Source organism: Python bivittatus, unplaced genomic scaffold (assembly GCF_059951505.1).
Source record: "Python bivittatus isolate LINGU-HERP-01145 unplaced genomic scaffold, Pbiv_v1 ctg000580_np1212, whole genome shotgun sequence".
NCBI classification, from domain to species: domain Eukaryota; kingdom Metazoa; phylum Chordata; class Lepidosauria; order Squamata; family Pythonidae; genus Python; species Python bivittatus.
Window position 1 is genome coordinate 7,366,668 of NW_028277087.1, and position 23,161 is coordinate 7,389,828.

General features: G+C 42.7%; 1 protein-coding gene across 1 annotated transcript; it reads left to right on the top strand.

Moving 5' to 3' along the window:
• The first annotated feature begins 6,818 nt into the window (after positions 1-6,818).
• Positions 6,819-23,007, top strand: BTBD2 (BTB domain containing 2). The gene is made up of 9 exons (XM_088149469.1): positions 6,819-7,577; positions 9,691-9,810; positions 10,945-11,101; positions 11,957-12,062; positions 14,469-14,666; positions 17,715-17,907; positions 18,979-19,066; positions 19,294-19,440; positions 19,851-23,007. Exons 1-9 carry the CDS (start codon positions 6,850-6,852, stop codon positions 20,010-20,012), a joined length of 1,899 nt encoding a protein of 632 aa, XP_088005595.1. The 5' UTR covers positions 6,819-6,849; the 3' UTR covers positions 20,013-23,007.
• The last annotated feature ends 154 nt before the right edge of the window (positions 23,008-23,161 follow it).

Here is a 23,161-nt window from a genome sequence, read left to right on the forward strand (position 1 = left end):
TGAATGTCTTTTTTGACTGGTGTGTATTTAGTAAACATTAGCAGGTTTTGCACAACAGCATGATTGTAGTTGGCCACTGACATGGCAATACCTGGTTAACTTTGTTTAGGCAGATAAGCAGGATGTGGCCTAGTGAGTATTTGGAGCAGAAACCACCAAGAGTAGAAGATTGAAAAAAATATTGCAGAAGGCACTAGCGAGCTACTTCCATTTGTTGCTAAGAAAACAACATGGATCTGTCTCTATAGCCACCAGGAGTCAAGGGAGCCTTTACTGTGGATTGTGTGAGTCGAGGCTCATTCAGTAAACCACGTGTTATTAGTAAATCAGGTTAATTAAGCCAGGTAAACCATAGCTTAATTGACATGTTTTGCCAAGCGCTGGCCAGGTGCAAGACAAGTGGTTCTTTTAGATCCAGAGACAATGAACACACCAGCAAGTGAGATTTTAAGCTTTATTGTTAACTCTAGCAGACAGATATAAACAGAAATACAAAGGCATACAATATAAAAGCATAGCATACTAAGCATAACATACCAAGCATAACATACCAAGCAAGATGATAACAAATCTCCCTTGCTGCCGGGAGCCCCAATTTAATGACAGCGGAGACACCCCAAATGGCCCAAATAACAGCTTCTGGCGCCAGGCCCGTGCCCATGCTCCAAGCTCAAGAGGCAATACCAGGGTCTTTTATCCCTATCTTCCACTAAAACCTCATGACCTGTTTCCATGGTACTGAGATTGGAGAACCTGACCTTGACTAGATGGTGCACCTGCTCATCATGAACCAAGAGCCTGGGAACTGGATAGATAAGCCAGTGCTAACTTAAACAATCATGAGGTCCTCCCCTACAATGTGTGAAGATTCCTCCCTTCTCCCCCACTCCCAAGCAAGAGTGAAAAACAAATCAGCTAAACATTATTATGACTCAGAGTGAACTCTAAACTTCTATACCCTTCTTAATATGAAGGAGAAATTAAAAATGTCCCCTCACTCCTCAAAATATAATGGTCTTCCGCATTGCCACTACATGTGTGAAATAGCAAATCATGGTTCATTTAATCATGGGTTACTACTGTGACTCATGGTGTCATGGCTTTTACCTTTTCCAAGTTCTTCATAAAAATTTTTAGAGGGAGTATTGCTTTTCCTTTGTCCCTTACTTTAGAATGCTGTCTGTGGCTCTGATGTTAGCAGTTAAAACAGGTCATGACAATCTTCTCAGGGCTCTCTATGCCTGTCAACCAAGGCTTCTCTTGCATTTAGGGAAGAATTACTGACTCTCATGACTTAAGGTGGGTGCCAAAAAAAGCCAACATGGGCATGCAGGGACCAAAATGTCCAGTGAGATTAAAACTTGGGCAACCAGCATGGAAACTCAGTCAGAAATGGTACTGAGCAAGATCTTGAAATGCTTGCAGCCTGGTCCACAAGGTGGTGGTGAGGATAAAGGGGTGACAGGATGCATGGGCTGCCCTTGAACATTGTGCACCATCTAAAGTTGCCTCCTCCAGGAATTGCATTGGGTGTACTTCAAGGTTGTTTATCACCCTTAAAAACCTGCTTGCTTAGGGCCTGAATATCTTCCAAGTCCCCTTGCTCTGAAATGAATCTGCCCATCCAGTGAGATGAGGCAGAGAAAACGTTTTGAAGGTCCCATATGCAGGGATCCCATTACTGATAGCTCCCCTTTTGTGGAACAGGTTGTTCCTGCACATCACTTCCTCCCTGCTGGGCTTTTGCAGCACTATAAACTTGATGATTATTGAGGGCTTCAGTGAATGTTAATTTGGGCACCTTTAATAATGTATTGTCTCTTGTTTAATGCATTGTCTTTTCTTCTGATTTGCTCAGATCCAATCTGGAATGGAGTAGCATAACAGCTTAACAAATAATTGATAATTAATAAACAGGTAGTGTAGCTCAGGTTTTCAAACTTTTTCAGGCAGTGGAACCTGTTAAGTTAAAATAAAATAAAATCTTGGAACCCCTAATCAAGAAGCAAAGCTCTAGTAAAAAATTAGCTGTGCTTGACAACTACTTTTTTTTTTGGCTGTATCACAGAAGTCTAGGATTCCACGGAACACAGTAAAAAACCCCCTACTGTTTAGTAATGGTCATGGCCTACCTATATATATTATATTCTCCAATAAGGAAAAAAAAATATATAAAAGTAAGCAATGCTCATTACATAATAATGATCATTATTAAACAACAGTATACAGTTAATCCATACCCTTTGCTTCTCTGCCCTGCATTCACTATTTCAATTTTCATTCTGGAACAGGCCACTTTCTCTAAGGGGACACATTAGTCCTTTTAAAAAATGAGTTTGAAAATTTTTGTTATTAGCCAAGTCAAAGCAAGAGGGCAGATTTTTTTGCATTTTGGCTATGCTGACTTGTCATTTATACAAGTATTTTGGGCTACAACAAAATTCATCTGTGCCTCCCTATAATTATGAAGTTATAAAACAGCTGTTGGAAACAGGCTGAGTCACAGGAAAGGCAGCGTATCAGGTGTTCTGATGGGTGAGTCCGCATCTCTCAAAACAGTAACAATTAGACTACAGTATGGAACTTTACTGAGCCATGGTAGTTTGTCAAAGTATCTGCTGAAAATAATCCACATAATCATTTAGAAATCCATTAATTTCCTGGAAGAAATACCCTAATCAGGGAACTACCAGAGGGAAAAAATAAAACAAAACAAAACCCACACCCCCACCAACACTGGCAGGGCATGCCACAGTATATAACACAGAGAGCAAACCCTATTCCATTCTAGCACTGAAGATGTTACCTAACCGGGTAACAAAACATTTGCAAGAAAACAACCAAGCTCAGAGAACCCCAAGGACTCCACAGTCCTTGAAGAAAATGCTAAGGGTTGTGTCATAATTTTGAGACTGAAAGGATTGAGAGTGGCTGCTTTGTTTCCAAGGTTGGATTCACACACAGCATTATGACATAACCTGGTTTGTTTGGCTTAAATTTAGTGTATTATTTGAAGGTTGGGGTTTATATAAAACATGGCTTAGCACAATGTGCAGACCAGGTTGATGAGTTGCACTCTGCCTTGTCTCTATCCAAATTTTGATGGAAGTAGTCAAAATTAAAAGGCACTGGCTCCGCTACATCGCAACTCACAATAGTGTTTATCTGTCCTCAGTGGTGGCACACCCAGAACAATGACAAAGAGTTGCAAAATGCCTTTTCTTATTTTGAGAATACAGACCTTTTGCATTTGTATTCAACTTAGAAACTGATGAGGCAAGTAACTATTCTAATTTATCTTTATTTTGCATTATGGGAAAACGTTTACAGTGTGTTTTTTATGCTAATGCTGCTCAGGTTAGTGCTGTTTTTTAAAATCTGTAATTCAGCCTCCCCCTCTCCCACCACCCCCTCCGGAGATCCAGATGGCCCCAACCCTGCTGGCCTTCCAAAGGCGGTTAAAAAAAAGGCTTTTCCCATAGGCATTAGGGACAGGTTGTTAGTGGAGCCCAAAATTGGTAAATTTATGGCTGCAGATTACACACAGTATGAGGTACTCTCGGCTTTAGTATGTTTATTTGGTATTGATTATATTTGTATTCATGTGGTTTTTACACTATTGTTTTATATTATGAGCCGTCCAGATTATTTGCTTAAGAGGGATGGCCATATAAATTTCTAAATTAAATATGAATAAATAAATAAGATGACCTACTTCTAAGAATGTGGACAATGCTGTGTAAGAATGTCTCTTCAGGCGGACAGACCAAACTTTGGAACTTTATATCTGGAAGTCAGCAAGCTTTAACTCTATGTTCATGCATACCCTGGCCTGTAGCTACCTCTAGTGTCCAATTGATGCATTTTACATTATGGCTGCCAGAATTTCTAACATACAGTACAGTGTATTTTTCACTTTGTGTCTGCAATATCCACAGTCCCAGAATTTGGTGGTGGTGGGGATGTTATGTTCCTCCAAATAAACACATTGAAATTGATCTTCCCGATTGGTTGCTGGCTGACCAGATTTTTGCCCTCTGCAAGATAAAATATAATTTTCATCTAAAAGTCCCAATAATTTTCCAGTCTTTATAATGGTGGTTGTTTTTGCATACCAAATTGCATAATAATTCTGTAAACATATCTTAGTTGGAGTTACACCAGTTGGAGCCTCAGGAGGATATACCTTACCTTCTTCAATATTTAATTTGCTGTTAGAAGCTTTGTGATGGTTATTAGTAAGACAATCTATTGATATTCAAGGCAAATGGCAGGAATCAAACACAAGATGTTTTTATATGCTGATGATATCTTGGGCCTTTCCAATAATTATCAAAAAATTTATGCAGATGGCACAGAAATATTCTGTAAATACTCTGAATATACAATTAATTAGAACAAAATTAGCATTTTGCTAATTGGTAATAAGGTATCTATGAAAATATGTAAAACATGTTTTTGTTTTCTGCTCAGACTTTTAAATACTTGGGGATAAGTGATCTTACAAAAATATTTTGTTTGGTAAATGTTTCAAGCTGTATACCACAAATAAATGCAGACATTACTAGGTAGATAAAAATACCCCTAAGTTAGTGGGGAAGAGTAAATGAAGTGAAAATGAATGAGGCTTTAAAACTGATAGGTAAATGATGGGTATGTTGATTCTACTCAGGTATTTTAAACAATTATAATATTGAATAAATAAGGGTCCAACTGGAAAATTATGTGGCACCCTTGAAATCCTGGCAAACATTCAGTTCTGAATACAGTAGGAATTGTTTGTACTTCTAACACTGAAGTTAATTAGGGCACAATTGGGCAAGAAATTAAAATCTGACTTTTGTTCTCATGACAAACCCTGGCTAATCCTTATTTAAAAATGGTCAGGAAAACCTTTATTTGGGAAATAGGAGTGTAAAATAGTTCTTTGTTGGCTTGGTGTGTTTCACAAATTCCCCCCAAAATGTATTAATTCAGGATTGTTCCCTAATTTGCCCTCCTTGCCTTTCACTTAATGTTTGTGCAAATTTAATAATATTGATAAACCAAGAGATCAAAGACATTGATTGCAGGAAAGAGTTTCCTTCTGCAGTAAAACAGACACCTTTTTGCATTAGGAAGAGTCTGGCAGGCATGTCCAATTTCAAGAAAAGCAAGGTACCTTCAGTGATCAGCTGGATCCAGAATCAGACAAAGGAGTGGTGTACTAATACCCTCCCTTTGAATGGAGTCCCCAGCTCTTGGAGAACTGAGGTTTCAGGAAGCCAAGGAGCATACTGAGCAGATGAAACCAGAGAACACTGAAAAGCAGCTACTGACAGAGATTGCCTTCCTTCCCCTCTGCGGGAGAGTCCTCCTGACATTGCCCTTTGAAGACCAGAGCTCTGCACATAACTTGCAAATGAAAGGTGATTCTTTTATTTATTTGCTATTTATATTCTGCCTGTCACTCAGCTCGAGGTGGCATATATAGTGCTCTTTCTTCCCATTTCCCCCCAAAAACCTGTGGGGTAGGTTGGACTGAGAAAATGATTGGCCTAGAATTCCCTAGGGAGCTTCCATAACTGAGGATGAATTCTGAGTTTCTTTGTTGTAGCAAGTCTCTCCATTTCTCTTTCTGTTTTGTCCAGCTGTAGCTAGCCACTGCCACACACTGAGCTTCCACTTCAATTTTCTCATTGAACAGAATGTGCTATTCTCTAAACCCCTTGTCTTTCTCTCATTGAATTGGATAATGTGCTAAATTCTGATAGATTACTGCTTATTTCTATGCTTGGCACAAGAATTCCTTGTACTACCTTCCCCACAGATTATCAACTGCTTATTTGATTGTCCTTTACACCAAGAATAATTTAATTGTATTGATCAGTTATTGATTAGTCCACCAGGGAGCTTCTGTGGCTGAAGTGGTGGGGCTACCCTGTCCAAGTCCAACATCTTAACTGCTACACCACAGAAGACTTCATTACAAAGAAAATTCAGGATTCAACTGTATGCTTAGAAAAATGCAGGGACAATGTCATTAGTTCTCCTTCAGGACTAATGGTAACTACAGTTAAAATTCTACTTTAGAGTTTAAACTTGAATTTAAATCTGTTTTTATTCCATGATATCCATCACCTGAGAATTGTTATAAAAAGCCTTATAAATAGAGAATAGGAGGTGCAATAGATATTCCTATACAGTTTTTCCTATTGTGCCCCTGAATTAATTTATCCCTGAATGAAATATTATTTTTAATAGGAAAAAAACATCATGCAAACATTTTAACTCCTTTTCTAAAACTGTCAGAAAGGAACTCTTTTTTCCTTTTGCCTGCTTGAAACGACAGTCTCACAAAACCGCATCCGTCATCAAACAATTATGGGTAGCTTGCAGTACTCCTATTTACAAATTCAAACAGCAAGGGATAAGTATATAAAAAAAACCCTTTATTTGATGAAGAGAAGCGAGCCCTAAAAAATCAGAAAACCTTTTCTGTCATGAAAAGGCCTGCATTTCAAATAGGGACTTTTTTTTTTTTTTAAACTTCAAAATCCCTGCTTCCAGGGAATCATGACCTCCCAAATCCCGCACCGCCTTTTCTTCGTAAACACAAACCCGCCCAACCACGTTTTCAAAGCCTCTTTTCTTTCCTGAAACGCCTCAATTCCACTATACATAATTTTTTTTTTTAACCAGAGCCTCCCCTCAGTCACAACCCAAACGAAGAGAAAAAGACGCACTTCTCTCCCCTTCGCCCGCCGCCGCCGCCTCCTCCTCGTAATTAATAGCGGGGCAGGCATGGCAGCCCCTCCTCCTCACCCGCCGCCGCCGCCGCCGCCCTGCCCGCCCGGGCTCCTTCGCCTCATGGGCCGCGGCCGCTGCTGCTGCCGCCGCCGCCGCCCGCCTTCCCCCGCCGCCCAGCCGCCTTCGGGCCTCCTCCTGGCTGCTGCCCTCGTTGTCCTCTCCAGCGGCTCCGGCGGCCGCCCCCTCCTCCTGCTGCAGGCGGCCCCTCCCCAGCAGCCGCCACCGCGCAAAATGGCGGCCGGAGCCGGGCCCGTCGGAAGCGGCGGGGGCTGCGGCGGCCTCTCCTCCAACGCCTCGGCGCCGTCGCCCCCTCAGGCCAGCAATGGGCCGCCCCCGCCGCCGTCGCCGCTCCCCGCTTCACCTGCGCCACCGCCGCCCTCCTCCTGCTCCAACAGCGGCGACGGGCCTCTGCTGCTGCTCTCGCCGCCTCAGGCAGCGCCGCCGTCCCCGCCTCTCGCCGCTGCTTCGCCTCAGGCCTCCTCCTCCTCCTCCTCCTCCGGTCCCACGCACAACCACGGAGCGGGAGGAAGAGGCAGCAACCCGCTGCCGGTGGCGGGCAGCGGGGCCGCGGCGGCGGCGGCGGCGGCCGCTGCTTCGCCCTCGGGCCCAGTCTCCTCTTCGCCTTCGCCACCGCCGCCCGGGCCGCGGGAGCCGGCCTACAACTGGCAGGCGACGAAGCCGACGGTGCAGGAGCGCTTCGCCTTCCTGTTCAACAACGAGGTGCTCAGCGACGTCCACTTCTTGGTGGGCAAAGGCCGCGCCGGCGCCCAGCGCATCCCCGCCCACAGGTCGGAGAAGGGGGCCTGGGGGGCCTCTGCTTCCGAGGAAGGGGTCTTGGGGGTTTGGTGGAAGAGGAGGGGGGTCGGGTTTTTTTCCTTGGGGAGGTGGTTGGGAATTGGAAGGGGGCAAGGAATAGGGTGTGGTGCCCTACCCCACCTCAAAGAGGAGGGAGATGGGGGTCCTGTCCTTGGGGCTATGGATAGGGTAGCTAGCAGTAGGAGTGATATGTGGGAAGGGGAGAGATCTGTAGAGGCCGGGAGGTGATTGGGGGATGTCAGTCATTTGGGGTGGAATTTATACCGCATCCTAGAATGGGAAGGGGTCATTGAGGTCATGGAGTCCACCCCTCCTGTTCAGTGCAGAAAACCAAGTTAAAGCACCCCCAAGGGATGGCTAAGTTGCCCCTGCTTGAGCACTTTCAGCAAAAAGGAGCCCCCCACTCCTCTGGCCATATGCTGGAGGAAGGAAAGGGGTGGCAGATTTGGGGTGAAGAGAAAGGGGCTTGGGGAGACCGGGGTGACCAAGGTAGGATGGGTGGGGCCGAAGAGGGGGCTGGGGTTGAGGTGGGGAAAGATGGGAAGGGCCAGAAGCTGCAAGGTAGAGTTTATGTGGACAAATGGCTTTGAAAAGCCTATTTTCTATTTTGTGGCTGTTGGTGGAACTGGGCTCAGGGCAAGGTGGGTGAGGATTGTGCACAATAGGATGAAAGGGTAGTTGTCCGGAGATCAGGCGAGGCACAGTTGAAAATGCCCTGGCTTTCCCAAATAAAAGTCTGCAAATGCAGGCTTCAGATACACTGTGGGGCTGCTGATCTTTCTGTACAGTACTGCAGAACTAAACTGAAGAGGCTATGGACCATTTTTGCTTAATGCACCGATGGGCAAAGTTTAAGTGTGCCCTACTCACAGTATGTTAGTTAGGGGATGGCTCTCTTGGGAACTCCAGCTCAGGGAGAACTTGGCCCACAAAAATTCCAAGGGCTTTGGGCTGTGGCTGCCCTGTTCATTTGCAGCCAATGATCAAGCACCAGAATAGTTGGTGCCAGTCTGCGCTGGGTTGTTTGAGGTTGATTCTCTGCTTTTTTGCAGGGAGGGGCTTTTTTGTGGTCTGACTGTGTTATTTGATCTGTACAGAACTATTGAATAAAGAGTTGTTCCTGACTTATAGTTAGGAAATGATTTCTGTGTGCAGTCTTTTAACAAGGTGAATTTATTTCAATAAGTTTGCAGTATCATGTGTTTCCTCAACATGTACACACATTAACGGGTTGCTACAATGCTTAAATCATATCTGTTTGCTACTGCTAAATAGAGCCTTTGTACTACCTAAGAATGGAATTCAAAATCCTGGCCATGCGTACAATGCAGTTCATGTCGCTTTTGCACAACGGAGCTGATGCCTGCTAAGAGTAAGGGGAGCAATTGTAAAATGAAAGGTTTCTGTTTAAAACTCTTTTTATGTATGTAAAGATACTAAACAGAATATTTTCCTTGAAGATGAATTGCAAAGAACTTTACAGAATCAAAGGCTAGTACTTACATGACAAAGTAATGTTTTTCCAGAATATGGAAAGTTTTAAAACCAGTGCTGTTGGCTTGGTCTAAATATTCATTTTTGCATCATTAGGACAATAATATGTTCACCTCTCATACTTAAACTGACTTTGAAAGTTATATTTTTGTTCTTGCTTTGATTTTTTTTCCTATAGAAAAACAGCTTTTGATAAAAGGCCACGGATTTGGTGTTAAGGACTAACAAGAGTAAACCTTAATACAGTTGTAAAACATTCAGATACCTAGTCAGGTAATGAAACGCTTGCAGTCAAACAACCAAGCTCAGAGAGCACCAATGACTCTACATTCAGATACAGTTTAAACTACGTTATATAGAAATTATGTAATATAACTACAATTGTTAAAGGACCCACTTTTGTTCCAAGCTGTATGACCTGTGCACTGGAATCTGTGAGTGTGCAGATTTTCAGCATCATTCTCTATAGTATAATTTATGTAAATCTTAACTTGGGGGGGGTGTGAAACATGGTAGAATAAAGATAGATGAAAGATCGAGAATGGAATCCAGTCAAGCGAGGCTTTTCTTGTTTGTGTTTTCATATGTCAGGTTTGTGCTGGCTGTGGGCAGCGCGGTCTTTGATGCAATGTTCAATGGCGGGATGGCTACAACCTCCACAGAGATAGAACTACCTGATGTAGAGCCTGCTGCTTTCTTAGCTCTGCTGAAGTAAGCCCTGCTTCCATGCAAGTAATGTGATCCCTCCAAATTGCAACCTGTCTGCAATAGGGTTGGTGCAGCGGCGTTCCATGCACTGCTTTTATGTTATATATTTTAAAAAGGCCCTAGCTTATAGTTCTTTAGGAAGACGTGTTGTGTCTTAGATGGCAATCCTGTATTTTTAGAGCTCTTTCCAGTTTTTTAACTGGATTCCTTCCTTCCCACCTGTATTCATATGCTTCTCTTTCTGATTTTTCATACATTCCCTTTCTTATCCTGGATCAGATTAAAATGCACGCGTGGGATGTTGGGGCTTGAATCTTAAAAGATCAGAAGCAGTATGTTTAAGGGATGCCCCTTCTACTTCTTAGCTTCTCCTTTTACTTAGTTTCTACTTCCATGTTCAGTATCACACTTTTTACCTTCAAACCTGGCAATATGATGACATCTGCTTCTGGTCTTGTAAGCCTGGTTTGCACTCATGTATAGTTTATAAACCCTTAGGAGGTAGCAGTGAAGATGATGAGTCACAGTCCCAAAATTGATCAGCCTGGTATTGCAGTTTAATTAACTGCTACAGATATATTTGGATATGAAACACATTAAGTGTCCTGTCAGAAAGGCAGGATATAATAGAGATTGAATTAAAAGTTATAAACCATAAAGACACTACATAAATATAGACATTTTTACAACAAAGATGCACGTTTTCAGGTTTGCCAGAATAATGTTTGGAGAGTTGGATTAGATTCGGTGGATTCCCTGTAGAAATATCTCAACTGCAGAAGTCATTGAATGACTTGGTTTTAAGATCTGCAAAGGAAAGACAGGACCATAGTAAATAAAAATATGTAGTCCATATGCTCGTGTGCTGCCCAGTGTAGCATACTCTGTCTAAAGAGTTCCAGTTTTAAAAAGATGTTTCTAGTCTTCATGGACTTATAGGTGAGATGAATGGTCCTAGTTTAAAATAAACTGTGGTTGAATTGATACACAGTTGGAATTTACTTCTCAATTAGGCAAGGATCTTCTGCATCACACCTAATGATCAGACATTTCTGATGCGTTTTCTTCAATAAATAATGTTGCTTTGATTGCAAGAATATTTTTTCATTTCCCCCACCCCCCCACTTCCCCCCTCAGGTTTCTTTATTCAGATGAAGTTCAGATTGGGCCAGAGACTGTGATGACGACTCTTTACACTGCAAAGAAATACGCAGTCCCTGCCCTCGAGGCTCACTGTGTGGAGTTTCTGAAGAAGAACCTCAGGGCAGATAATGCATTCATGCTTTTAACCCAGGTATATTTGAAAATCTTTGCCTATGGAGTAGCCTTTTCTCTTAAAGGTTCTTGGCACGAGTTGAGGAAAGTGCTGGCACTAATTGCCCACCTTCCCTGATCAGTTCTCTGCAAAGCTGCCAGTTGTCATCTACTGCTGGGGTGGATCCTTGTGAGCTTCCATAGCACAGCCTAGTGACTTGCATGGCTTCTGGTTAAAGTTAAAAAGGAGAAAAAAAACAGGACAGCCAAGTTAGTTATGTTTTTGGTGCTTGCTAGCACCAGTGGAGTATATGTGAAGCCACAGTGGATATCCAAGTGAAACAACTTTTTCTGGGGTCGCTCACAAACCATGGAATGCGCTTCAGGTAGAATTAAAAGGGAGCTTAGGAAGGGATCTACTTCCATGTCTTATTTGTTCCTCTAAATTGAGGCCAGTGATTTTAACATTCAAATAGGGGTTTATGTTTACATTTTTATGCAATGTTTTCCTTTGATTTGTTGCACATGGCCTTGGTAACATTTGCAGTCATATGGTATATGAATGGCTGAAATAATATTAGCAAACTGCTGACAAAGTGGTGAAGTCTTTAAGCTCATCTGGCTTGGATGCCATGACCCTCTCAGATCTAATGTAACCAAATACCAAATGTATAAACTATGAAGTGTGGTCACCATATGAATTTTGTAGATGTTTATTTGTATAACATTTTTATCCCATCCTTCTGTGCATTCGGAGCATTTGGGGCAGGTATAGCTATGACATCTTCACCCTCCTACAAAGTAGGGAATGGAATAGGGTAAAAAGTCCTGAAGTTAACACACCCCTCCGAGAAACCCTCCCATTTATTCTTGCTGGTTGATGGCTGTTTCTTAGGCGAGACTCTTCGATGAGCCCCAGCTGGCGAGCCTTTGTCTGGAAAACATAGATAAAAATACCTCTGATGCCATCAATGCAGAAGGCTTCACTGATATTGACCTAGGTAAGTCTTTCTCGGAATTGAAAGATGTTCCGATCGTTTCTGCTAGTTTTCTTTTGCTTGGGTGTTTTTCCGTTCTGTTCTCTGAAGCGACAGAACTGAGTAGAGGTATCTTTGTACATGCTTCTCAAGGGTACAGTGCTTTTAGAGGGCTTACATGGGGAGAAAGTTTTACTTCTCAGCTGTAAGAATTAGTAATTTAAAGTGGGCAGGGTCTGTTGAAACCTCAAATGCGTATTTATGTCCCTGCCATTGGCAAGTAAAATTAGAATAGATGATGCAAAATTGTCAATCTGTTCAGTTTGTCTTATTTATACAGGTTAAAGATTTCAGTTGAATTTCTAGTGCAGAGTTTATTTCTTTAAAGCAAGTTTATTCTGCTCTTTAGTTTCATAGCTCTTGGAATTGTTTATAGTTATCTGTAAACAATTGCAAGAGAGAGACCTCTTTTCCACAGGCTTTAAAACTCCATGCAAAAAAAGAGAGAGAAAGACAAAGGGAAGAAGAAGAAAACAAAGGCATTCAGACCCCAGTCCTTAAAGTTAGTACATTTAAGTGATGAGCTTGAATGTTTACAGTTTAGGTGCAGCTTTCAGGTTCAGTCTCATGAAAGCACATTTCAAAGTTTTACTGCTTTGGGTTTTACACAGACGCTTTTTAAAAGCTCTGGAGTTCAGCAAAACTTTCCCTTGGATGAAGCTAAGAGATTCTTAGTGGAGATCAAAGTATCAATCTCAGAAATAGAGGCAAATATTATCCCCTGCGTGACTGAATGTTTTTCCATACATAATAACTTAAGAAAAATTATATCCATGGAAATGTCAAGAAAGGGGTTTTTTTTAATAATAATTTTATTGAGTGTTACAGTTAAATAGATAAAAAGCTAATATAAACTACAAAAAACAAAAGAATAAAAAGAAAAAATAGAAAGTCCAGAAAAAAAGAAAAAAATAATATAGAAAGATTAATAGAAAAGAAAAAAATATGGCAAAGAAAAAGAGCATATAAAGAAGTGACTTCCACCTTTGTCACAACAAGTATAAACCATTTTATGAACTTATCACCTTCTCTTAAAATATAACAAACGATTTCTTAATCCCATATCTCATCTCTTATCTTTAAACAGATTCTTAAAACAGTCCTGGTCAGCAAAAGTCCATTAAGGATTACCAGAAATAACAACATATCTATTTTAACCTTGATCAAATAAACCCACTTTATATTCCTTCCTTTTACTGATGTCTTAATTAAAAGGGACATACAAATAACAAACCAGAAGGGTGACTTGGATAACTTTCCTGTATTGGATTTACGAAAGAGAGCTGTTAAAGTTTCGAAGAATTTTGTGAGAAGGGACAAAGAAAAAATGAAAAGAAGTCAAGTTCTAGGACATTACTTGAAGCGATTAAAGACCAAGATGAAAAGAAAACAAGCTCTAGGACTATTTGAAGGGATTAGTTATTAAGACTGTCAAGAAAAGTTCTGATTTAGCCTGACTTGTGAAACACTAGTTTCTTTGTGGAGGAATTTTTTTTTAAATTTCTGGGTAGAGGAGCATATAATCATGTGAGTCCTTTTCCTGCAGCTTGAAGTGGAGCAAACTAGATGCCTGCCTCTTGAGCTGCATTGGTGTACTGACCAAGTCAGTCTCAACATTCCTCCCCATGCTTTTGCATCAGGCGATGGACAAAGAGGACATTTGGTCCTAGCTTTTCACCAGCAGCACAAGATGTCACAAAATGCATTCTCTTGCTAGATTTGCTATATGGAAAGTTGCCGGCAAAAAGGCTAGGTTTCTGCTGTTAAATTCCTCCAAGCTCCATAAAACAACAGGACAGTTTATGTAGGGAGCAAGCAGCTTCTGGAAGGAAGATAACAGTTGCAGCAACTTGCCATCGTTGTCTGTGTGTGATGGATGTGAATGACCTCCTTCCGCCTCTTGCCAGTTGGTCATCTGGAGGGTTGATTTACAAACTGTTGGGGGAGCTCTGCTTTTCTGGGAAAGACAGCCTACCTGTCACCATCTAACTTCCCTCTTCAAATTGCCTTGGGTTCTGCTTGTGATTTTCCTCCAGGCTTTCCCTGGCCAATGTGTGAAATACAGTGCTGCACTCTACCTTGGCTCTCTTGCAGGTGTATTTTTCTGGAAGGTGCTCTAAGCTCAGATGAGGCCCGGCAGGTGCCTGTATAAATTGCAGATTCCTCAGGACCCTCTGTAAAAATAGAGGCGTGGAGCACTTCCTGAGCAGGCGGTTCAGCCTATTAAGTACTTGAAGTTAGGAGATTTTGAATACTGGCTGATTTTGATAGAGAGCAAAGGGGAGTGGAAGCACCCCCTTTTTAACCCTTATGCAAAAATAGCTACAAATGATGAATCTTGCAGGTAATGATGTTCTCTTTGTCGGATAGACACATTGGTCGCAGTTTTGGAGCGAGACAGCCTTGGCATCCGGGAGGTGCGCCTCTTCAATGCAGTGGTCCGGTGGGCAGAGGCTGAGTGCCAGCGGCAACAGTTGCAGGTGATACCAGAGAACAAGCGGAAAGCTTTGGGCAAAGCACTTTCCCTCATTCGCTTCCCCTTGATGACAATTGAAGAATTTGCTGCAGGTATTTGGGGACTGTTTCTCAAAAGTGGGGTTTTAAATCTGCAGAGATCTGACTGGTTAATAGCTTTATGCCAGGGTGGGTATTTCTATATTAAAAACATTTTTACTCCTTCGTTTTGATTCTGATTCCCTGTCGTCAACAGCTACTTACAGATAAAAAGATATGGCAGTTTAGGTAACAGGGCAGTTTACAAACTAAGCATGCTTACCCACACCAGAAATACCTATTAGAAACAAAGGAGCATGTTTGGCGAAGGTACAACTGTAACCAACCTATGAATACCTACCTTCATATGTATCCACAGTCACCCAGATGAAACCAATTCATGCTTTCTGTCTTACATATAATTCATACTGTAAGCCCTTGTATTCATAATTAAAACTTCCATGCATTCTTCTGATGGCCCCTCATATCTGAAACAGCCTCCCTCCCCAGATATTTGGATCACTGTCTCCCTATTATATTTTTAAAGAGCCATGACATTTATTTATATAATATAAATAATGTTATATTATCTGTAAGATGTTTGTAGCCTTCAGATATGGAACAGCATATAAGCTGAAGAATAAAATAAATAAATCTTCTTATAAGACATCAACTATTTACTTCTCAGAATTGTCATTTAGCTAAGAAGCAGCCACATTCCAAGTATTTGTTGGGGAGCGCGGGGTGTCTTTACAAGAGTTTTCAGCAGTTTTAGAAAGTGAATATTTCAAGTTTTCCTTACTGGAGCCTCCAGAGTAGAGAATGGTGGGGCTAGAGCTCTTTGGTGAAGAGGATGAAAGGCAAAATGGTCAGTTGTCCCCTCTGTTATTCCCCTTCCTTTTCTCCCCTCTGTCCCCCTTTGATGGGCTGTTGACTAAAGGAGAGATTATTCTTGCCATCCGTCTGTATTTCAGGAGAGGATGAAATTAGGCTAAAGACCAGAGATTGCTCACGCTTGCTCTAGAGCAGTGTTTCTCATCCTCGGCGACTTTAAACTCTGTGGATTTCAATGCTGGCTGAGGAATTCTGGGAGTTGAAGTCCACACAGCTTAAAATTGCCAAGGTTGAGTCACACTGCTGTAGAGCATCAAGGGAGCTCATTTAAATATCTTTGGAGTGACCAGGCACTGCAGATTTTTTAAACTGGACAGAGGATCTATTTTATACTTTTTTCTCCTAACCAGTGATGTTGATGGTGATGGGTTAAGGAGATGTAAAACCAGTTTAAATAAATATGGACAAGAAATGAATATATGTCTGTAATAGATGAATCAGTTTGGACAATTTTTTAGGGATAACTGGAATCATTTGGTAAAGATGCTATTTTGCTGAGAGATAGCATGTTATGCTGGTCAGATAGATACTATAGTATGATAAGCTAAATCTCCGTCCATTCTACCATATTTCAGTTTTAGGCATAGATTCAAAATACTTTCCCTTCCAGTAAAAACATAGTTGAATTTTTATTTAAAATTTTTTTACATTATTGTAGCTATTTGGGTACTGACTTTAAAATATGGCTTGATTTTTACCTGCATTGTTCTTCTCTGATTATTATATTAAGACAAGTTAAAAAAAAAAAAGACAGGCAGAACTTTTCTTGTGTTGTCTGCCAATTAATTTCATATTATGTGCTTTCTTTATAGCCTGCATCCGTTTATAACTTTTTGTAAACTAGAACATTATGGTAGCCTGGTATTATGCTTAACATTGAACAAAACTGGGGAGATCTCTTCTGCTCAGTGTGTAGAACTTGCTTGTAAAACTTGAAGTGTTACTTTGTCTTTGTCTTGCTTCATGTTAGACCAGTATTTCTTAACCTCAACAACATTAAGAAGTGTGGACTTCAACTCTCAGAATTCTCCTTCATGCTAGCTGGGAAATTCTGGCAGTTGAAGTCCACATATCTTAAAGTTGCTAAGGTTGAGAAACACTGTGTTAGATGGTCGTTGTGAGAACACTGGACAACAGTGGACATGGGGAGGGGGTATACTCCATAGAATCACAGAATTGTGGACCTGGAAAGGACCACAAGGTCCATTTAGTTCAACCCTCTGTAATGTGCAGAAAAAGCAATTACAGGTAGTCCTCGAACTACGATCATTCGATCAGCAACCGTTCCAAGTTACGATGGTGCTGAATGAATGGTGGTTACAACCAGTCCTCGGAGTTCTGGCCATCCAAGGATCCCTGCGGTCATGTGATCACAGTCTAGTGCTTGGCAACCTGTTTGCACTTACAACCAATTGCCAAGCACCCTGCGATTGCGTGATCGCCATTTGCAACCTTCGCTACCAGCTTCTCCAAAAAGTAAATGAGGAAGCTGGCAGGGAAAGTCGCAAGTCACTGGGGTAAGTCTCCCCCACCCGCCCATCCTCCCCCAGCCCCCCTGCGCTAGCACCACACTGGCCACTTGCACACCTCGCACACGCTCCCTGACCCACACTGCGCCTCTCGTGCACCTTCCCCAACCCGCACTATCCCTCTCGCCCCCCCTCCCCTCCCCTCCCCTCCCCCATTGTGTGGTGCCTCTTGCACACCCCTTCTCAACCCCAACCTGTGCTGCGCCTCTTGTGCACCCCCTCACCCCTTCACACACCCTCACTGAACCTCTCTTGCACCTTTGTGCACCCTCCTCATGCTGTGCCACGCCTCTTGCATACCCATACCCACCCACCCCCACACTCCCTCTCCCACCCGGCAGCAGCAACTGATCTGCTGGCTGGCCTGGGCCTTGCAACTTCCTGCCAGCTTCACCACTGACTTTGGTTGTGGGAAGCCAGCAGGAAGTTGCCTCGGCTAACGACCATGGGATTCAGTTAACAACAGCAACCAGAACTGCAGGGATTGCTGTCACTAAGTGATGCAGTTGCGCTTTGCAACGCATTGCTTAGCAATGGAAATTCCGGTCTCAATTGCCATTGTAAGTTCAGGACTACCTGTAAATCATCCTTAAGAGATAGCTGGTCTCTGGGAGGAAAAGCAGGAGAAATGTATCTCAGTGAAAGTAGTGATCTTCTCACTATGGTTATCAGAGTTCCTAAGGTGTTCTGCTTTCTCCAGGGCCAGCTCAGTCGGGGATCCTCACTGACCGTGAGGTGGTTAGCCTGTTCCTTCATTTCACTGTCAACCCCAAGCCACGCGTAGAGTTCATTGACCGCCCTCGCTGCTGCCTGAGAGGGAAGGAGTGCAGTATCAACCGTTTCCAGCAGGTGGAAAGCCGCTGGGGATACAGTGGGACCAGTGACCGGATCAGGTATTCTTTCCAGCACCGCTCCATTGATCAAGTCAGTAAAAACATCATTGGGTTCTCAGGTGGGGAAGCTTTGTGGTTCATCCAGCTGCCTTGGGAAATTTTGGAAGAGCTTCTGAAATTATTAGAGCAGCCTGTCATTTAGAGCAGTTCTGGATATCTGAACTACATTCATCATCAGACAGAGTAGCAAGTAATAGCGCTCCTTTGTTGGGGGGGTGGGGGGAAGAAGCCTTGGGAGGAGTCCAAGTTCCATGTTTTGCTTTTGAATGGTGTGCTCAAAAAGTAGGTGGGGTCAGGATAAAAGTGGGCAGGAACCAGGAGAAAATTAAATGAAAAAATAAAATTTTAAAAAGTCTGTAGTTTGAGCAGTGAAATATAATCCTGGGAATGTCATTGTGGGACTGAAGGCAGAGAAATGAGGCTAGCTCCAGTTGATGGACTCCAACCTGGGACATGGCTAGGAAAGGGAGAAATGTGATTCATAGGTGCAAAGGGTCAGGTGTACCCCAATATGAGCCTTGCTGTCTTCCACATAGTTAATGTGTACAACTCACTTCTATCTATACTTTGTGAAAGTTTAAGCAGGGCTGAGTGTGCCCCCGAGCAGTGGAGCATGGCCAGCAGTGGATCTGTTGATCCAGCATTGATAAGTGGGTCAATAATCCCAAAACATCATGTAATCTGCTGTTACCTTGCAGCTGAACAGGTTGAAATTGATGCTTATCAGTTTATTCACCTTTTTCTTGTGTACTGTAGCAAAAAAGCATCTGGGAACAAAACAAATGGTAATTAGGTGCAGAAAGCAGAAAGCATCTGGCACTGCTTCAAAGGTTTGCCCCCTTTTTTGTTTCCATCCCATTAATTTTTATTTGAAATGATGGTGTGCAGATCTGGATTGGTGGCTATTGCTGACTTACATGACCGAATTATTTTCAAATCTCAGGCTTTGGGTATTCAAAATGCGAGGGCTGTCTCCCAGAGAACAGCGGGAGAAGACGGCGCAAACTTTATAACTGGAGTAGCCTCTTTCCCATTGATTTGGCCTCTCTTTTTTTTTTTCAAACTCTGCAGGTTCTCTGTCAACAAGCGGATATTTATAGTTGGATTTGGGTTGTATGGCTCGATCCATGGCCCCACAGATTATCAAGTAAATATACAGGTAGATAACTTCCTGGATTTGATTTGCATGAATGGGTTGTGAGGCAACAAGAGTGAATGTACAGGTACTTCCCCGAGATCTTGTTATCAAAAAGGAACATTGCTGTTTTTGCTATAAGAGAAGTTGCAACTTCTTCCATTAATGCATATTAGAAATTAGAAAAGTGTATTTATGTTCCCAGAAAATCATAGTTAAGTTTTCTGTCTCTTTTCCTTCCACCTTTTCAGATAATTCACACAGACAGCAACACAGTCCTGGGCCAAAATGATACTGGGTTTAGCTGCGATGGATCCTCCAATACTTTCCGGGTGATGTTTAAAGAGCCTGTTGAGATCCTGCCCACTGTCAGTTACACAGCCTGTGCAACACTGAAGGTGCTCTGAGTCTGGGAGGAGGGAATATTCTTGAAAAAGCAATTCTGGAGCTTTTTCTGAAGTTGCTTTGCTTGGTGGGGAGAAAGCAAGGAATCTGCATAGCCCAGCAGGCTGACTTTAAGATTTGGTGATAGGGTGGAAGCAAAGAGCCTGGGTGATTGGTTATTCTTGTGAGGTACTCCCTTGTGTGTGGTATCTTGCACTCCCAGGGGAAAGGCAGAATATAAATGCAGTAATTAAAAAAATAAATCACTGGCTGTGTTCACTTTGGTGGGTTGCTCAGTGTTCAGGCCTGCTGTGGTCTATAGGAGTCAGGTGGGTGGCCCGAGCCTCAGTAGATAAGCCTCAGGGCTAGATAAAGGGATGCTGTTCTTACAACTTTTTTTTTTCCTGTCTGATGATTCATGTAGGGACCCGACTCTCACTATGGAACCAAAGGGTTGCGGAAGGTGGTCCATGAGTCACCAACAACAGGGACAAAGACCTGTTTTACTTTCTGTTATGCTGCTGGGAACAACAACGGCACCTCAGTGGAAGATGGACAGATCCCAGAGATCATCTTCTACACATAGCTGCTGCTGCTGGAAATTCGCCACCAGACAGGCTCGGCACTCCCCTCCTGCCCCCTCCACATGCCCTTCGAAGCCGAGATCGCCAGCTTGTTTTCTGCTATAGTAATAGGATGGACTCCGGTCAGCAGACTCAGGGCAAGCACTCCCAGATTGCATGTACTGTACATGGCTGGTGTGGGATATGATGTTCACAATCAGAAGCATGTCGGCCTTGCTTGCCAGGCTGAGGCGGGGCTGGCAATCCCTTCTGTATGTGTGGGCAAACTGGCTGGGTGATTTTGTTGCACTGAATGTAGCTGCTTTTCCATCTAGCCATTCTCATGGAGGCATGCTTACTCTTACGAGAAGTGAGCCCCCACCAAAGAGACCCCCCTCCCCACATTTCTGGCAGGTAGGAGGCTAGCATGGGGGGTGGAGAAGGCGGCTTAGATGGTAGTTTGGTAAATAGCAGCAGCGTGGCAGGGCTTTATTCAAAATGCACTTGTCCCCTCCCAGTTATCTAGCAGGACAAATGGTTATTCTCTTTGGGGTAATTGTGTACAGAGTCTGAAGGCAGGGGCGAACATTTTGCATGACAGGCAGCATTTCAAGACAATCCTTGACATGGAGTAAATAGCAGAGCTAAACACAGGCCACTCAACTGACCTCCCAGTGTGTGTTTGCTAGCTTTCAGGGGCAAGTAAAATAGCCCTTAAGGCATCCGTTACTGACCTGGTGTCTTCCTGATATGTTGGATTGAAACCCCTATCATGTCCAGACAATACAGGCAGCCCTGCTTGGTGAGGATGATGCAGGTTGAAGGCTACTACTTCTGGAGGGCAATATTGGGAAAGGAAAGGCTGTCTTAAGATCTCCCTTAGATGGCTTTTCCTACTTGGGTGAGGTTGCTGAACAGTCAGGAAAAGGTTGTGGATTTCCTTTGGGACAGCCTTGGCCATGAGGCACTTCATGACCATGTGTACTTGATCATTGTAGTAAGAGAAGCATCTGAAATTTCTGGACTTCTATCCTCAGAAGGTTTCTGCTGCTGCTAATATAGTGCAACTTAACAATGCATTTTGATTCTTGTTACCTTAGTGACAGGCTGGTGCTGTGGTTAGTTTGTGTGTGTGTGTGTGTGTGTGTGTTTTCCCCCTAAACAGGGAGTGAGCTCACTGTGTCTTAAGCCATTTTTTGCAGGAATCTAATTCAGAAAGAAGGGTTTCAGGAATATTTTTGGTGGGGGGGAAATGCCCCTTTATGTTCACCGATTCTTAAGCTAGAACATGATTCTCTTGGAGTGGGCAGAAAAAGCATGCCTTGCTACCATTGTTCCAGTGGTACCGAAGATGCATTCAGGATAGCCCTAGGCAACATCAGCTGTTTGGCAGAACTGCTTCCCCAGCTGTCCTGTGTTCCTACTTGTAAGCCTCAGCTGTCAGTGTGCCATCGATGCTACATACCTACATTTGTTACTTTGGGGAAATTGCAGTATGAAGCAATCAAACCTAGAAAGTATTTGAAGGGGTTGTCCAAAACCTTTATTCTGGCAATAAGGGTTCCCCCCCACCCCAAAAATGGGGTGGGGTGGGCTAGTGGGTCAGCTTTTCCTTCTGGTTGGAGGGCAAAACTAAATCCTCCTGTGATGATCTACAAATTCATTTATCCATTGTTACTGCAAAATTGTCAACATCCATGAGTAATTGTTTTGGTCAAGGATGTTGTGTGATTATTTGCACCCAAACCATATTCCAAACCATATACATGCCCTTCTCCAGAGTAAGTAATCAGCAAGAAAACAGTTCAATTCTCTGAGAAATAGTTCCTCATATTAGAGATCTGTGTAATTCATCTAATACTCAGATGTGTTGCGATATGTTTGTTTCTCAGATGTCCAGACTGCAAGGAAATGATCCTTACTTGCTTTCTCCAACCTGGTGCCTTCTTGAGGTGCTGGACTTCAACTTCTATCATTCTCCAGCCAGCAATCAGGCCATTACTTTGGGAAGACTGCTTTCCAACAGGACACATTGGATTTGTCCTGATGGCACTAAGGCCATGTTGGTGCTCCACAGTTGAATCCACCTTCCTCTGGTTCTTGCTAGCAGAATATTTGACCACAAAAAGTCTGCAACCGGGGCAAAATCTTTAATGAGGAAAAAGGGTTGCCCTGGTTTTCCGTCTGCCACTGTCAGTAGGTGCATTTCCCTTTGAAACTGCTTGTGTTGGGAAGTACGGATTTTTCCGCAGAGGTCCTTGAGGCTTATTATGTCATTCAAGTCTGTTGAGTGTCTCCCTGTATATTGTCACTCACTATGTAATACATGTGTGTACATTTCTATTATGGCCAGTATGAAGAATGGAACCATTCTTCATTTACTAGCTCCCCATCAGCAGAGTGGAGAAAATACGCGCCTCAGTGGTTTTTATCAAAAGGCTTATTCAGTATCCATATATTAGTTTGTAGGGCTATAAACTTTATAGCTTGCTTTCCTGCTAGACCAAAAGGATTCTCAACATCCCCTTATCTCCTCCTCCACCCTTCATTTTTCAGAGACATGTTCTCTCAGCAATGTGCTAATCTGTTTTTCTGTAGATAGACAAAAAATAATCATTGACTACTTTTTTTAAGCCTACTTAAAAAAATAGCTTAAAAATAGTTTGTAATTATGATTGCAGGCTACTTTAAGTTGGATGACTGAAAGCGCTTCTGTGCAGTCATCCTTTGAAATCCCTTTGGGAAGTGGGTCTCTGTGTATCAAATCTGATGTTTATTAAAATGTCACCAACTGAAGGGAAAGTTCAGTTTAAATTCTTGGAGCTTGATGCAGATTCTACCATTTGCAAATTAATCTTGGTGATACCAAGAGACAAACTTCCAATAGTGTCACCAACTGCTCATGCCATGCTATACAATAATAAATGTATCAGAAACTGTATTATTCAGTGTTTCACCACCTCTCCTTCCTTCCTCCCTATTTGTAAATAGCAAATGAATAAAGGCAGCAAAATTGTCTTTAAGCAGGCTTTTTTTTGTGTGACATGAGAGAATGGGCATCCATGGCTAAGTTTAAATTGCAGAAGGCAGAATATGTTTTGTGTGCAAGAGAGCCCTGGTTGAAGCCTAGACGTTTGCAAAAAGGCAAATGGGAAAGCAGAAGAATTGTTGA